The sequence below is a fragment of the Kogia breviceps genome, chromosome 1 (assembly GCF_026419965.1).
Source record: "Kogia breviceps isolate mKogBre1 chromosome 1, mKogBre1 haplotype 1, whole genome shotgun sequence".
Classification (NCBI taxonomy): Eukaryota; Metazoa; Chordata; class Mammalia; order Artiodactyla; family Physeteridae; genus Kogia; species Kogia breviceps.
Genome location: NC_081310.1, coordinates 14423076 through 14441283, shown reverse-complemented (window position 1 = coordinate 14441283; position 18208 = coordinate 14423076). Strand labels below are relative to the sequence as shown.

At 39.5% G+C, this 18208-nt stretch overlaps 1 protein-coding gene across 1 annotated transcript in view; it reads left to right on the top strand.

The window, feature by feature from the left end:
* USH2A (usherin) overlaps nucleotides 1-18208 on the top strand; it is an 833496-nt gene that overhangs the window by 207728 nt on the left and 607560 nt on the right. The window contains exon 14 of the mRNA XM_059039022.2: nucleotides 1022-1205. Coding sequence (XP_058895005.1) covers nucleotides 1022-1205 — 184 coding nt within the window. The remainder of the gene's footprint in view (nucleotides 1-1021; nucleotides 1206-18208) is intronic.

Below are 18208 nucleotides of genomic sequence, written 5' to 3'. Positions count from 1 at the left end.
TAGGATTTATTTTTTTCCTAAAGGGAATAGGAAGTTATCAAGTAATTTTAAACAGAGGAATTCAATCTACACTCTGAAAAAGATGGTTCCAGCGACACTATGAAGAATAGATTGGAGGAGGACGAGAGGGACGCTAGGGGATGAGACAGCCTCTGTGGTTGAGATGCCTGGGTTTGAATCTGCTATTTGTCAGCTCTGTCATTTTAGGAAAGTTTGTTAACCTTCTAACCTCCAGGGGTCTAATTTATGTAATGGACATCATAATGCCTGAATTATTAGCATTGCTAACACTGAGAACTAAATGAGCCAGTGAATATAAAGTTTTTATCATAGCCTCTGGTACATGGTGTTAACTATAGAAAACTTGGTAGTGACTTTAAACAGGGAGGTGGCAGTGGGGATGGAGAGTAGAAGATTTAAAATTCTTGGAAGACAGTATTCATAGGACTTGGTAACTTGCTATATGTAGGGGCACAGGGAAGTGAAGGACTCAAGAGTTGCCAGTTTTAGCAAAATATAGGATGCTCAATTAAATTTGGATTTCAAATGATAATTTTTTAATACAGGCAAATATCACACGGGACCTACTTTTACTGAAATGATCATTGGTTATCAGAAATTCAAATTTAACTGGGCATCCTGTATTTTATCAGGCTATCCTACCAAAGATGTCTCAGAGTTCTAGCTGAAGCAACTAAAGCAATAGATGGTGGTGCTATTTGCTGAAACAGCGATGATTAGAGGAGGGACCAGTCTTTCGTGGAAAGTTCAGGAAGTAGGTTTTACATACACTGAATCGTAGGTGCCAGGAAGACACCCAGTTACAACGTCCATTATTTACTCAGCTCTTCTTTGGCCATAATTGACATACTGATAAAGAACAGCTACAGCCACGTTTGTACGGGGACTTAGATAGTGCCGTGTTAGAGCATTCTGTTTTTCAATGTAATCAACATGTTATTTTTTAAAGAAAAGACTGGGTAGAAAGTATAGTGAAAACTTTTCATTGCTTCATTTCCAGGTTTTTATATTTCTCCAGGCAATGCCACTGGCTGCCTGCCATGTTCATGCCACAAGACTGGTGCAGCTAATCACATCTGTAATAGCTTGACTGGTCAGTGTGTTTGCCAAGATGATTCCATTGCGGGGCAAAATTGTGACCATTGTAAAGACCTTTACTTTGGATTTGATTCTCTAGCTGGAAGGTAAGTGTTTATAAGAATTAGTAATTAAATACTTTTACTAAATTATATTTGTAATTACTTTTTTTTTTTTTTTTACTAACAGTGATATTTTGGCAGTATCTTCTGTAAAAGGGAATATTTTCTGTCCTCCTTAGTCTGTGGATATATTCTTTTATTCTTTGATGTCTGCATTTATTAAAGATAATAGTAATCTTTGCATATCTCCTAGAGTTCCAATGTATGGGTTGCTGTACATTGATAAATGTGTCCAGTATTAGGGCCTGGGAATATTTAATAAGATAAAATCCTTTTTCTGTAAAGAACTCAAAATTTGGATGTGGAGAAAGACAGGTAAAGAAATATCCATAGAAGTAAATACATAAGCACATACACACACACAGGCTAGGGTAGGTATCATAGGTGTGTATATACTTTGTTCTACATGGCCCCTGAATTTATTACTGCATTCATTTATGTTCCTTTTGCCTTTCTAATTTAGGTTTAAAGACTGGCAGATGAGAAACATATCTTTGAACTCAGTGATAAGAATTTTTTTCCCCAGTGTGTAAAGTACCTTCTGAAAGTAAATTATCCACTTTTCAAAGTTACACTGTCTTTAATGTTCTACTTCTTACTTCCTGTGTATCTGTGGGCATTTGCTTTCATGCAGATGTGTTCAATGCTGTACTTTGAAGGTGTGCTGGAATGCCAAGTCCATGTGTGTTTTCTTGGTCTGGTCAGATTATAAATTTGCCTAGGATTGGGACTGTATCCATGACTTCTTTGACGTTCCTATCCCCAAGAAACTAGTGTTGTGTCTGCACACACCAACCAAATCTGTTTCTCAATATGTGTCTGTGTGTGTTTATAAATATAAATGCTAAGTATTCAAGGGTTTGAGATTATTTTTTCAACTCATCGTCCCCCTGCTGCCTGCCTTTTGGCTGTTACACTCTTCATTAACAGCTTGATTAGAGTGTGGACAGTGTGACAGGGTAAATTATTGAAAAAGAATTCAAGCTAGTTCATTTGGCTTTCTACTAAAATTCAATTTGATTAAAAAACTTTAATATAATATTTAAAATATTTATTAAAACAACTTTATGTTCTTATTACATATCTTATTTTTCAAATCCACGCTGCTCCACTTCTGTTACCATTGGAATATCATCTTGGTTAGTCTGAGAGTATTACTACTCTTCTCTACAAATATGAAATTACTCTCAATGAATATAGAAAACACATGGTACAGTAGATGTTAAGTAAAAAGTATTACCAGGATCTTGATAGTAAAATCAGGGCCAGTTATTGCACCTACTACCCCCTCTACATACTTTTTGTTGAAAGACCATCTCACAGAGTTCCCAGTTGGAACTCTGGGGTTGGTTTGTTTCACTACTGTCAGCCTCTGTCTTTAGATTTCCTGTCTTTTCCATAGTCTTTCTGGCAACACTTAATTACCAAGAGAAAAATATCTTCCCCACTCAGCAGTCCTTGGAATACTCATGCCTATCTATGACATTTTGTTCCAGTCACTTACCCATTTCCCCTCTACTGAGCTCCCTTGTTATTCTTGCCAGTGTTGTCACCAAAACCCCTACTTAATGACCAAAAGATGTCTAATTGTCTTGGCTTTTTCACTTAACTTTCTTTAAGTGAAACCTGATTCCCTTCATCACATGGCTTCCCCTACCCTTCAGTGTTTGTAAACTCAGGCTGATCTCCATTCTGCTTCTCCCTCATTTATCTACCCACCCCAATCTAATCCAGGACCAAGAATTGCTTACAGATAGTGTTCTATCACCTATCACCCTGCAGTAGGACTGTCTAATGTGGGAATCAGACTCCCTGGGTTAAAAGCTGGCTTGAAAAGCCATTTAAATGGCTTTAAATTGATGAGGAATAGGAAGAGCCAGGAAAGTAGGTATAAAATACATCACCACCACCACCACCACCACCACCACAACCACAACAACAAATACATTATTAGAAGGTGCCAAGGTTAAAATTAGGAAAGCAGAACTCAGTAAAATAAAAGGGATGAGTGTGGGCTGTAGTCTAGGAGATAGAGCCAAAGTTTGAAAAGCTGGTAGCATCGATAGCATAAAAAATCCAGAATAAGTGTGAGTTCAAAACAAAAAGACTTATGACAAATGTCAAATAAATACAATTGTATATCTTTACATATTAGGTGACTCATAATTATATTGAGTCAAGTAAGAAAGTACACACACACACACACACACACACACACACACGTGCCATATTTTCTTTATCCATTTATCCATTTACGGGCATTTATATTGTTTCCCTATCTTGACTATTGTGAATAATGCTGTAGTAAACATAGGGGTGCAGATATCTCTTCATGATCCTGATTTTATTTCCTTTGGATATATACCCAGAAGTGGGATTGCTGGAATTATATGATAGTCCTATTTTTAGCTTTTTAAGGAATTTTCATACTGTTTTCCATAGTGACTGTACCAACTTACATTCCCACCAGTAGTGTACAGGACTTCCCTTTTCTCCACATCCTCACTAACACCTAGCTTTTTGATAATAGCCGTTGTAACAGGTGTTAGGTGATATCTCATTGTGGTTTGCTTTGCATTTCCCTGATGATTAATGATGTTGAGCACCTTTTAATGTACCTGTTGGCCATTTGCACTCCTTTTTTGGAGAAATGTCTATAAATAGCCTTTGCTCATTTTTTAAAAGTAGGGGGTTTTTTTGCTATTGAGTTGTATGAGTTTCCTATATATTTTGGATATTAACCCCTTATCAGATAGATGGTTTCCAAATATTTTCTCCCATTCTGTAGGTTGTCTTTCTTCACTCTGTTGGTTACTTCCTTTGCTGTGCAAAAGCTTTTTAGTTCATCTCTTTTTGCTTTTTTGCCTGAGCTTTGGTGTCATAACCACAAAATCATTGCCCAGACCAAAGTCAAGAAGCTTTTTCCCTATGTTTTCTTTTAGTAGTTTTAGACTCTGATATTAACTTTAAATTTTTAATCGATTTTGAGTTGATTTTTATATATGATGATTTAAGGGTCCAATTTCATTATTCTGCATGTGAATATTTAGTTTTGCCAGCACCATTTATTGAAGAGGCCATCCTTTCCTCATTGTGTGTTCCTGATACCCTTTTTGAACATCAGTTGACTGATATACATGGATTTGTTTCTGGGCTCTCTATTCTGTTCCATTCATCTATGTGTCTGTTTTTTTTTTTTTTTTTTTTTTTTTTTTTTTGCGGTATGCGGGCCTCTCACTGCTGTGGCCTCTCTCCCATTGCGGAGCACAGGCTCCGGACGTGCAGGCCCAGCGGCCATGGCTCACGGGCCTAGCCGCTCCACGGCATGTGGGATCTTCCCGGACCAGGGCATGAACCCGTGTCTCCTGCATCAGCAGGCGGACTCTCAACCACTGCGCCACCAGGGAAGCCCTATGTGTCTGTTTTTAATGCTAGTACCATACCGTTCTGATTACAATAGCTTTGTAATATATTTTAAAACCAGGAAATCTGATGCCTCCAGTTTGGTTCTTGTTGAACCCATGCTTTGCAACTTAAAATAGCTGTAGGACTTTCTGTTACCTAAGAAAGACCAGAAACGCCATACAGTTGACTCACGTTATATCCAGGTGGCAGACGGGAATTAGCCCCATATGATATATTTAAAGGATCAGTGAAAGATGAAAGTAAAATTAATTTATGATTGCTTTTTATGACTAATGGTTTTCCATTGTGCTAATTATTTTATTGTTCGCCCTTTTTCTTAAAATCATCTTTTCCTTTGACTCCCAAGATTCTGCTTCTCTGATTTGTTTTCTATTTCTTTTGATGATTAGTCCTCTTTAATCTGGCCCTTCAACTTACATAGCAACATCTATGATTTCAACCTCTACATGCCTGTAAATGACTTTCAAATGTATTATCACATCTTCAGATCTCCATCATGGGCTCTAGGCCTATGGCTAGTTGTCTCTCTGAGTTTGAAATTTGCATGCCTCTGATGTATCCCATTCTTAATATAACCAACACAGAAAAAATTCTCATTTGCATTACTTTCCTCACCTCTGCCAAAAATTAAAAAAATTAAAGTCTCATGCCATCATCATCTCAGTGAAAGGGATATAAATCTTAAAATAACTATTCAAGTCTACACCACCCACGTGCGACTCAGGATGCTCTCAGATTGGGCAGGGTTGGCTCTTGATATTAGCATACGCTGCTGCTGGAAAGAGCTACTGAAAGCAAGAGCTACCATGTGTAATGCAGCTTCTCTGAAATAAATAAAGCCTCCCTTAACCACATAGGGCCCAAAGAAATCAGCAGGATTTGTCCCTTGTTAAATCAGTCATCTGGAATGCCCTTGTCTAGAGTTGACCCTTCTATTCCACTGATGAATTCTACTGTCGCATTTCACTTTAACATCGATGATAGAGAAGAAATCCTCTAGCACAGAAGGTCATAGAGAAAGATGTTTCAAAATGTGACAATGAGAATTGCTTGAATTTATATTTTTGCTCATCACTGAGAAGAGATAAAAATGGATTTTATTCTTTTTATGTTTTCCATTTGTTTCCTGAATGATATTGAAATCTCTTTGTTGACTTCTGGTTGTTCTTGTGTATATATACTAACACTGACTATTTTGAAAATGTGTACAAAGATGGCTACAACATATGGCGTTCCATCTAATATAAGGAATTTTTGTTTCCTGAAGGAAAAAATCCACTCATAGTCTAAATGTATACAGACATGCAGTTAGGAAAATAACTACTTGTGCCCTGATGTTAAAATTTTTAAAAAAAGAAAGAAAATCATCTAAAAATCATTTGACTGTACCTTGAATCATCTAAGATCATTTGAATGTACCTTGTAGGTACTTATAAGTATAAATTTATGTCATTAATTTCCAGAATTTTACAAAGATTATAAGTATTTTATTTTTAAGCAAGGAGAAGATACAAGTATCATTGTATCTCTTCATTGATTTTGAAAATAAATTGACTTTCTCATCTGCTTTTTCCATTTATATATTCAGGGAATTTTACTTAACCCCTCCGTGAAGTTCACACATATCCCTTACCCTACTCCATCTTCTCTTTATTGTGCACAGCTATGTTTGCTATATTTTTCTCTTGGCTTATTTTATATACTTTTTAAAAATATAAATAACATAAAATAGGGCCTGACCCTAAACTACAGCAATAGTGACAAAAAATGCCCCAAACACAACAGTAACAAGCTGGAAAATCATTTGCTTGTTTTCATCCAAGTAGACCATTCTTCAAAAGCTCCCTATCACAAAAAAAGGGTATGTGTTTTTAAAAAGCTGATCCACGTGCAAAAATCACTCCATTTACCTTGGACACATAAGGCAAACGTGATTTAATCAGTATTGAAAACAATGAAGCAAAAAAAAAGTCTGCCCATTGAAAAAATCAATAAAGCAAAAAAAAATATATATATATATATATATATATATCATATTTGTCTAAACCAAAAACAATGAGACAAAAATGGGCCACATTCAGTTTGTCTCAATGGGTAGTTAAGACCCCTATTTGACACAGTGCACTCCCTGGCACTGTCTGCAAGTTGACCTGTAACTACGAGTCCTCTTTCCCACAGCCCACAAGACAGCTCCAGTTCATCTGAGGCACCACCATTTTCTCACATACCATCCGAACCTCATAATCCCCTAAGGATTTTTTTCCATAATAACTTCTTTTCTTTACATTCATTAGTGGTATATTGTCTTTTTTTAGCCTTAAGGAGCTAGAAGTATCACTATGTGTCTCCTACTGACCAGCTGACACACAATGAACAGTGATTTCCCTCATACAGTAGGGAATTGGGATCTAGGCTGGCCAGGGAACCCAAAGGCTCAGACTTCTAAAACATAAAGGAAAATTCTTCTGTGACCAGATTACTTTTGGTTTTACTGCACAAGTTCTCCATTTCACCACTAAGTTAAAGATTTGGTCTGGCCATCTTTTCACATGCATATTTCCAAGGGATCTCAATTGCTCTTTTTCTTTTCTTTCTTTTTTTTTTTTCTTAACATCTTTATTGGAGTATAATTGCTTTACAGTGGTGTGATAGTTTCTGCTTTACAACAAAGTGAATCAGTTATACATATACATATGTTCCCATATCTCTTCCCTCTTGTGTCTCCCTCCCTACCACCCTCCCTATCCCACCTCTCTAGGTGGTCACAAACCACCTAGCTGATCTCCCTGAGCCATGCGGCTGCTTCCCACTAGCTATCCACCCTACGTTTGGTAGTGTATATATGTCCGTGCCACTCTCTCACTTTGTCACAGCTTACCCTTGCCCCTCTCCATATCCTCAAGTCCATGCTCTAGTAGGTCTGTGTTTTATTCCCATCCTACCCCTAGTCTCTTCATGACATTTTTTCCCTTAGATTCCATATATATGTGTTAGTATACGGTATTTGTTTTTCTCCTTCTGACTTACTTAACTCTGTGTGACAGACTCCAGTTCTATCCACCTCATTACAAATAACTCAGTTTCATTTCTTTTTATGGCTAAGTAATATTCCGTTGTATATACATGCCACATCTTCTTTATCCATTCATCTGTTGATGGACACTTAGGTTGCTACCATGTCCTGGCTATTGTAAATAGAGCTGCAATGAACATATTGGTACATGACTCTTTTTGAATTATGGCTTTCTCAGGGTATATGCCCAGTAGTGGGATTGCTGGGTCGTATAGTAGTTCTATTTGTAATTTTTTAAGGAACCTCCATACTGTTCTCCATAGTGGATGTGTCAATTTACATTCTCACCAACAGTGCAAGAGTGTTCCCTTTTCTCCACACTCTCTCCAACATTTATTGTTTGTAGACTTTTTGATGATGGCCATTCTGACCAGTGTGAGATGATATCTCATGGTAGTTTTGATTTGCATTTCTCTAATGATTAATGATGTTGAGCATTCTTTCATGTGTTTGTTAACAATCTGTATATCTTCTTTGGAGAAATGTCTCTTTGGGTCTTCTGCCCATTTTTGGATTAGTTTGTTTGTTTTTTTGCTATTGAGCTGCGTGAGTTGCTTGTAAATTTTGGAGATTAATCCTTTGTCAGTTGCTTCATTTGCAACTATTTTCTCCCATTCTGAGGGTTGTCTTTTGGTCTTGTTTATGGTATCTTTTGCTGTGCAAAAGCTTTTAAGTTTCATTAGGTCCCATTTGTTTACTTTTGTTTTTATTGCCATTTCTCTAGGAGGTGAGTCAGAAAGGATCTTGCTGTGATTTATGTCATACAGTATTCTGCCTATGTTTTCCTCTAAGAGTTTGATAGTGTCTGGCCTTACATTTAGGTCTTTAACCCCCCTTTTTTTTTCTTGTGGTACGCGGGCCTCTCACTGTAGTGGCCTCTCCCGTTGCGGAGCACAGGCTCCGGATGCACAGGCTCAGCCACCATGGCTCACGGGCCCAGTGACTCCGCGGCATGTGGGATCTTCCTGGACCGGGGCATGAACCTGTGTCCCCTGCATCGGCAGGTGGACTCTCAACCACTGCGCCACCAGGGAAGCCCTTTAACCCATTTTGAGTTTATTTTTGTGTAGGGTGTTAGGGAGTGTTCTAATTTCATACTTTTACATGTAGCTGTCCGGTTTTCCCAGTACCACTTACTGAAGAGGCTGTCTTTTCTCTACTGTATATTCTTGCCTCCTTTATCAAAGAGAAGGTGACCGTGTGTGGGGGTTTATCTCTGGGCTTTCTATCCTGTTCCATTGATCTGTATTTCTGTTTTCATGCCTGTACCATAATGTCTTGATTACTGTAGCTTTGTAGTATAGTCTGAAGTCAGGGAACCTGATACCTCCAGCTCCATTTTTCGTTCTCAAGATTGCTTTGGCTATGTGGGGTCTTTTGTGTTTCCATACAAATTGTGAATTTTTTTTGTTCTAGTTCTGTGAAAAATGTCACTGGTAGTTTGATAGGGATTGCATTGAATCTAGATTGCTTTGTGTAGTATAGTCATTTTCACAATATTGATTCTTCCAATCCAAGAACATGGTATATCTCTCCATCTGTTTGTATCATCTTTAATGTCTTTCATCAGTGTCTTATAGTTTTCTGCATGCAGGTCTTTTGTCTCCTTAGGTAGGTTTATTCCTAGGTATTTCATTCTTTTTGTTGCAATGGTAAATGGGAGTGTTTCCCTGATTTCTCTGTCAGATTTTTCATTGTTAGGGTACAGGAATGCAAGAGATTTCTGTGCATTAATTTTGTATCCTGCTACTTTACCAAATTCACTGATTAGCTCTACTAGTTTTCTGGTAGCATCTTCAGGATTCTCTATGTAGAGTATCATGTCATCTGCAAACAGTGACAGCTTTACTTCTTCTTTTCCAATTTGGATTCCTTTTATTTCTTTTTCTTCTCTGATTGCTGTGGCTAGAACTTCCAAAACTGTGTTGAATAAGAGTGGTGGGAGTGGGCAACCTTGTCTTGTTCCTGATCTTAGTGGAAATGGTTTCAGTTTTTCACCATTGAGGACGATGTTGACTATGGGTTTGTCCTAGATGGCCTTTATTACGTTGAGGAAAGTGTCCTCTATGCCTACTTTCTGCAGGGTTTTTATCATAATTCGGTGTTGAATTTTGTCAAAAGCTTTCTCTGCTTCTATTCAGATGATCATATGGTTTTTCTCCTTCAGTTTGTTGATTTGGTGTATCATGTTGATTGATTTGCATATATTGAAGAATCCTTGCATTCCTGGAATAAACCGCACTTGATCATGGTGTATGATCCTTTTAATGTGTTGTTGGATTCTGTTTGCTAGTATTTGTTGAGGATTTTTGCATCTATGTTCATCAGTGATATTGGCCTGTAGTTTTCTTTCTTTGACGTCTTTGTCTGGTGTGGTATCAGGGTGATGGTGGCCTCATAGAATGAGTTTGGGAGTGTTCCTCCTTCTGCTATATTTTGGAAGAGTTTGAGGATAGGTGTTAGCTCTTCCCTAAATGTTTCATAGAATTCGCCTGTGAAGCCATCTATTCCTGGGCTTTTGTTTGTTGGAAGATTTTTAATCACAGTTTCAATTTCAGTGCTTGTGATTGGTCTGTTCATATTTGCTATTTCTTCCTGGTTCAGTCTCGGCAGGTTGTGCATTTCTAAGAATTTGTCCATTTCTTCCAGTTTGTCCATTTTATTGGCATAGAGTTTCTTGTAGTACTCTCTCATAATCTTTTGTATTTCTGCAGTGTCAGTTGTTACTTCTCCTTTTTCATTTCTAATTCTGTTGCTTAGAGTCTTCTCCTTTTTTTCCTGATGAGTCTGGCTAATGGTTTTTCAATTTTGTTTATCTACTCAAAGAACCAACTTTTAGTTTTATTGATCTTTGCTATCATTTCCTTCATTTCTTTTTCATTTATTTCTGATCTTTATGATTTCTTTCCTTCTGCTAAATTTGGGGGTTTTTTGTTCTTCTTTCTCTAATTGCTTTAGGTGCATGGTTAGGTTGTTTATTTGAGATGTTTCCTGTTTCTTAAGGTAGGATTGTATTGCTATAAACTTCCCTCTTAGAACTACTTTTGCTGCATCTTATAGGTTTGGGTCGTCGTGTCTCCCTTCTCATTTGTTTCTAGGTATTTTTTGATTTCCTCTTTGATTTCTTCAGTGATCACTTCGATATTAAATAGTGTATTGTTTAGCCTCCATGTGTTTGTATTTTTTACAAATCTTTTCCTGTAATTGATATCTAGTCTCATAGCGTTGTGGTTGGAAAAGATACTTGATATGATTTCGATTTTCTTAAATTTACCAAGGCTAGATTTGTGACCCAAAATATGATCTATCCTGGAGAATGTTCCATGAGCACTTGAGAAAAATGTGTATTCTGTTGTTTTTGGATGGGATGGAATGTCCTATAAATATCAATTAAGTCCATCTTGTTTAATGTATCATTTAAAACTTGTGTTTCCTTATTTATTTTCATTTTGGATGATCTATCCATTGGTGAAAGTGGGGTGTTAGTCCCCTATTATGAATGTGTTACTCTTGATTTCCCCTTTTATGTCTGTTAGTATTTGCCTTATGTATTGAGGTGCTCCTATTTTGGGTGCATAAATATTTACAATTGTTGTATCTTCTTCATGGATCGATCCCTTGATCATTATGTAGTGTCCTTCTTTGTTTCTTGTTATAGTCTTTATTTTAAAGTCTGTTTTGTCTGATATGAGAATTGCTACTCCAGCTTTCTTCTGATTTCCATTTGCATGGAATATCTTTTTCCATCCCCTCACTTTCAGTCTGTATGTGTCCCTAGGTCTGAAGTGGGTCACTTGTAGACAGAATATATACAGGTCTTGTTTTTGTATCCATTCAGCCAGTCTGTGTCTTTTTGTGGGAGCATTTAATCCATTTACATTTAAGGTAATTATCGATGTGTATTTTCCTATGACCATTTACTTAATTGTTTCGGGTTTGTTATTGTAGGTCTTTTCCTTCTCTTGTGTTTCTTGCTAGAGAAGTTCCTTTAACATTTGTTGTAAAGCTGCTTTGGTGGTGCTGAATTCTCTTAGGTTTTGCCTTTCTGTAAAGGTTTTAATTTCTCCATCAAATATGAATGAGATCCTTGCTGGGTAGAGTAATCTTGGTTATAGGTTTTTCTCCTTCATCACTTTAAATATGTCCTGCCACTCCCTTCTGGCTTGAAGAGTTTCTGCTGAAAAATCAGCTGTTAACCTTATGGGGATTCCCTTGTGTGCTTGCTGCTTTTAATATATTTTCTTTGTATTTAGTTTTTGATAGTTTGATTAATATGTGTCTTGGCATGTTTTTCCTTGGATTTATCCTGTATGGGACTCTCTGTGCTGCCTGGACTTGATTAACTATTTCCTTTCCCATATTAGGGAAGTTTTCAACTATAATCTCTTCAAATATTTTCTCAGTCCCTTTCTTTTTCTCTTCTTCTTCTGGGACCCCTATAATTCGAATGTTGGTGCGTTTAATGTTGTCCCAGAGGTCTCTGAGACTGTCCTCAGTTCTTTTCATTCTTTTTTCTCTATTCTGCTCTGCAGTAGTTATTTCCACTATTTTATCTTCCTGGTCACTTCTCCATTCTTCTGCCTCACTTATTCTGCTATTGATCCCATCTAGAGTATTTTAATTTCATTTATTGTGTTGTTCATCATTGTTTGCTTCCTCTTTAGTTCTTCTAGGTCCTTGTTAAATGTTTCTTGCATTTTCTGTATTCTATTTCCAAGATTTTGGATGATCTTTACTATCATTAGTCTGAATTCTTTTTCTGGTAGACTGCCTGTTTCCTCTTCATTTGTTAGGTCTGATGGGTTTTTACCTTCCTTCATCTGCTGTGTGTTTTTCTGTCTTTTCATTTTGCTCATCTTACTGTATTTGGAGTCTCCTTTTCACAGGCTGCAGGTTCGTCATTCCCATTGTTTTTGGTGTCTGTCCCCAGTGGCTAAGGTTGGTTCAGTGGGTTGAGTACGTTTCCTGGTTGAGGGGACTAGTGCCTGTGTTCTGGTGGATGAGGCTGGATCTTGTCTTTCTGGTGGGCGCATCCATGTCTGGTGCTGTGTTTTGGGGTGTCTATAGCCTTATTATGATTTTAGGCAGCCTCTCTGCTAATGGATGGGGCTGTGTTCCTATCTTGCTAGTTGTTGGGCATAGGGTGTCCAGCACTGTAGCTTGCTGGTCGTTGAGTGAAGCTGGGTCTTGGTGTTGAGATGGAGATCTCTGGGAGATTTTCACCGTTTGATATTATGTGGAGCTGGGAGGTCTCTTGTGGACCACTGTCCTGAAGTTGGGTCTCCCACCTCAGAGGCACAGCACTGACGCCTGCCTGGAGCACTGAGAACCTTTAATCCATACGGCTCCCAATAAAAAGGAGAAAAAATAGAAAGAAAGAGAGAGAGAGAAGAGAGGGAGGGAGGGAGAGATAGAGAGAGCGAGACAGAGAAAGTAAGAAGGATAAAATTAAGTAGGATAAAATAAAATAAAGTTATTAAAATAAAAAATAATTATTAAGAAGAAAAATTTTTTAAAGTAAAAAAAACACGGGTCGGTCAGAGCCCTAGGACAAATGGTGAAAGCAAAGCTATACAGACAAAATCTCACACAGCAGCACACACATGCCCACTCACAAAAAGAAAAAAAAGGGGAAATAATAATATATCTTGCTCCCAAAGTCCACCTCCTCAACTTGGGATATTTCGCTGTCTATTCAGATTTTCCACAGATGCAGGGCACTTCAAGTTGATTGTGGAGCTTTAATCCACTGTTCCTGAGGCTGCTGGGAGAGACCTCCCCCTCTCTTCTTTGTTCGCACAGCTCCCGGGGTTCAGCTTTGGATTTGGCCCCGCCTCTGCGTGTAGGTCGTCTGAGGGCGTCTGCTCTTCGCTCAGACAGGACGGGGTTAAAGGAGCAGCTGATTCGGGGGCTCTGGCTCACTCAGGCTGGGGGGAGGGAGGGGTATGGTACGCAGGGCGAGCCCGTGGCAGCAGAGGCCGGTGTGATGTTGCAACAGCCTGAGATTCTCCCGGGGAAGTTGTCCCTGGATCCTGGGACCATGGCAGTGGCGGGGTGCACGGGTTCCTGGGAGGAGAGATGTGGATAGTGACCTTAGCTTGCACACAGGCTTCTTGGTGGCTGCAGTAGCAGCCTTAGCATCTCATGCCTGTCTCTGGTGTCCGCACTGATAGCCGTGGCTCGCGCCTATCTCTGGAGCTCCTTTAAGAGGCATGCTTAATCCCCTCTCCTTCTGGGAGGTCTGAGGTCTTCTGCCAGCGTTCGGTGGGTGTTCTGTAGGAGCTGTTCCACATGTAGATGTATTTCTGATGTATCTGTGGGGAGGAAGGTGATCTCCGCGTCTTACTCTTGTGCTATCTTCTCTCTGCTCCATCCATTCACTTTTATGGCTGAATTCCCTGATCCTGTTTTCTTCATACTTTCGTGCTGCCCTAGTCTCGAAGCTCCTGCCCCTGCTCCTCAGGCCATGTCACCATGGGAGAATTGGTCTCTTTTTCTGAGAACCAGATCAGTGACTTCAGAGGGAAGAAGATAACTTTCTTGTCCTTTGGTGGTATCACAGTGGAATGTTGGAGAATGTTCCTCACAGATTCTTTCTCCTTTTTGATTCTTTGTTAGACAGCTAGTTCTTCTCTAGGGTGATGGGCTAAAGGGCTAGCTGCCTCTCATCAGCTAGACACCTAGCCAGGGCCCACTCATGAGGGAGTGGATGAGTTCCCAAAGAGAAAGCAGAAAGGTGCTCGGACACTTGAGACCTATGCTTGGAACTGCCACAAAGTTACTTTTGCCTTAGTCTGTTAGCCAAAGCAAGTCACAGGCCAGCACATATTCAGAGGTGGAGAAGTAGACTCTACTTTTTGATGGTAAGAATTGTACAGTTAGTTGCAAAGGACCTGCGTAAACAGAGAGGTGAAGAATTGTGGTCATTTTTGCAGTCTACCATGACCACTAGATGATATATTCTCCTTTAATACAGATTCTGTATGGCTCTCTAAGAAATGTCAGTTTTTATAAACTAGTAGCATTTATTCAATGTGATATAATAGGAATAACAGTTTTGGCATCAAGGTGTTTAGGTTCCAGTTACGGCTGTTCTACTAGACCAGACCTATTCGTGTCCTATTCCTGCTATGATAATTATTTACTACAAACTTATCAGCATAAAACAACATGAATTTATTATCTTATAGTTATGGAAGCCAGAAGTCCTAAGTTAGTTTCATTGGGCTAAAGTCAAGGTGTCAGCAGGCCTATGTTTATCTTGGACAGCAGGAGAAGACCCACTTCCTTGCTTTTCCCAGTTCTAGATGCCACCCACATTCCTTAGCTTGTGGCTCCTTTCTTCACCTTCTAAGCCAGCACAGTAGTGTTTTCTATCTTCTCTGATCTCTGCTTATGTTCTTACATCTTCTGTCTCTGACTCTCACCTTCTTGTCTGTCTCCTATAAGGACTCTTGTGATTACATTAGATACTCAGATAATACAGGGTAATCTCTTCATCTCAAATCTGCAAAGTTCCTTTGCCAAGTGAGGTAGCATATTCACAGGTTCTGGAGTCTGGAGCTTTGACATTGTTGGGAGGTAATAATTCAACCTACTGCACCAGGGTTCAGCAAACTGTGGCCTGTGCACCAGACCTAGCCTGCCACCTGTTTATGGAAGTAAAATTTTATTGGAGCGCCGTAATACTCAATCTTCACATACTGTCTTTAGCTGTTTGCACACGACTACAGCAGAGAGTTGAGTTGCCCCAGGGGTCATTTGGCCCCAAAGCCTAGAATATTTAGTCTGGTCCTTTTAGATAAAGATTGCTGAGTCTGTAACCAAGAGTCGGTGACCCCTGATGAGCAAGTTACTTAATCCCACCAAGCATTGTAGAATCATAACTCTGTAGATTTGGAAAGGAGCTTAAAAGTAACTTTGGTTAAACTGTAGCCTATACATTTTTCTACATAAATCACCTTGAAGAATAACTGATCATTCAGCTTCTGCTGAAAACATGGGACTAAAAAGAGCTTATTGTCTCTGAAACAGCTCATTTTTATTTCAGACAGCTCTAACCTTATTCTTCACATGAAGCAGAAATTTCATTCCTGTGACTCTCTTGACCGATCTTACTTCTGCCTTCTGGGGTCACAGAATTAGTGTACTCACTTCTCCCTGAGAGTACTTTAAGAATTTGACTCTGTGGTAGGACGGGTATAAAACACAGACCTACTAGAGCATGGACTTGAGGATATGGGGAGGGGGAAGGGTAAGCTGGGACGAAGTGAGAGAGTGGCATGGACATAGATACACTACCAAACGTAGGGTGGATAGCTAGTGGGAAGCAGCCCCATAGCACAGGGAGATCAGCTCGGTGCTTTGTGACCACCTAGAGGGGTGGGATAGGGAGGGTGGGAGGGAGGGAGGCGCAAGAGGGAAGAGATATGGGAACATATGTATATGTATAGCTGATTCACTTTGTTATACAGCAGAAACGAACACACCACTGTAAAGCAATTATACTCCAATAAAGATGTTTAAAAAAAATAAATAAAAATAAAAATGAAAAAAAAAAAGAATTTGACTCTGCTTTCAGACCTCAAAGTTATCATGTTCATATAATGAGGAGGTTAAAGAAAGGAACACTAGAGCTTCTAGACATAAACATGTGTGTTATTGTTAATATAGTGGGTCTTCTGGGATTTCTTTTCCTTTTAAACGTCTGGTCTTGTTGGACGTGGCCCACGTTCCCTGTGATTAGGTGGAGTGCCAACAAAGGAGAAGGTGGCAGAGGCCCAAATACACGATTCTGCTTAGCAAGCTCTTCTTCAGATGACAGGAATGTCCCCACCTTGGACTTGGATGACACTGTTGTCTGGATACAAGGGAGTCACTGCCCAGGTCCAGTTCTTATGAGTCCCTTTACTTGTAGGAAGGCTTCACCGGGGGTGGGGTGGGGGTGGGGTGGGCTGAGCACTGCAGACTCCTCCCTCCTTGATGACACAGCACCACTCACTTCCTCTCTAATAAGCCATGTGATACGGCTGGCTTTCAGCTCACACACAGAGGATCTCCAAGCCCCAAATCCCTCTCTTATAATTCTGGACGTCGGCTCAAAGAGAATCTGGTGCTACTAGTTAGCTGTGAAGAAAGGGAGACCGGGAACCTCAGTGAGACCACACGTCCACTGCGGAGATGGAATAGAATCTTAACCAGGGGAAAAGCAAACTCCTCTAGAGGGCGCTCGTGGGATCCCGCACAAAAGGACTGAACCAAGAACTCTTCTGGCCTTAGGGAGTCAGAATAGAAGGCAAGCCCTTAGAGAGTGGTCCCTTCCTTGGGGAGAGCTTAGCCCGGGGGACACCTATGCCAATCAGAAAGGGCTCAAAAGAGTTCAATTGTTATTAAAGCTATGTGTCACATTTAGATTTATCTGTGGTGTCCTACGTCTAAAGCTTTTCTAGTGCTTTGTTCATTCATTTATTCAACAATATTTATCGAACACGTACTGGTTGCTAGTCTCTGTGCTAGGGACTGATGGAAGAAGACTCTTTGTCCAGTTTCTCCGATTTGCCTTGAAGCCTCTTTCTCTTCTGTTCTTAATGATTATTAATAATCCTTGACTAAAGTCTCTCAGCAATTGGAGGTCTCTTCCTCCTTTGTTCTTTATCTTAAATGATGACCCCATCATCCACCCATCAGCAAATTAGAAAACCGGGAGTAACCCCACGCCCTTATTTCCTTCTTCACGTCTCTTTTCAATTTGTCCGCCCCATCCTACTGATTTTACATGCTAAACATTTCTTAAATCTATCCTGCTCCTTAACTACTGTTACCATTGCACCTAATCTAGCAATATCTTACCTCTGCTTACCTGTCCAGCTTTATCTGTCACCACCTTCCTGTTTGGAATTTATATCCAAAATTTTTGAATTGCTTAACCTTTCACACCCTCTCCTGCTGTGTCTTATCTCTCTCTTTTCTCCCCTCCCTGGTTGGCTTGGCTTATTCCTATTGAGTAGGTAGTTGGTGGTCCTTTTCTGTGTTCCCAAGGAATCTGTACACATCTTTATTAATGCTCTTTCCGTTTCTTCATTTCTCACTAGACTGAGGGCTCCTTGAAGACAGGGACAATTCTATCTTACTCATCGTTATGTGCTCAGTGCCTAGTCCAGTCCTGGGACATAATTAGCCCTCAGTGAATGTTCTTTATATCAGTCAATATCTTTAACTCAATTTGATGTTACCTATGAGTTGAGGCTCCAGACAGAAGAGAGGTGTCCAAAGAGAAACGTCAGTAAAGTTATCTGTATCTTGGACCGTATCAGTGGGCCTCCTGTTGTGGTAGCTCTTCCTCACGTGATGAAGTTTCTGACAATGAGATGCACTATGGAAACTCATTGCCTTCATTCGTAGTGATGTTTCCGCAATAGTAATAAGTAGGATAACTCTTTCTCTTACTGTTTGCACAACTGGAAGAAGCTCTCTGGAAAGGAAAATATAT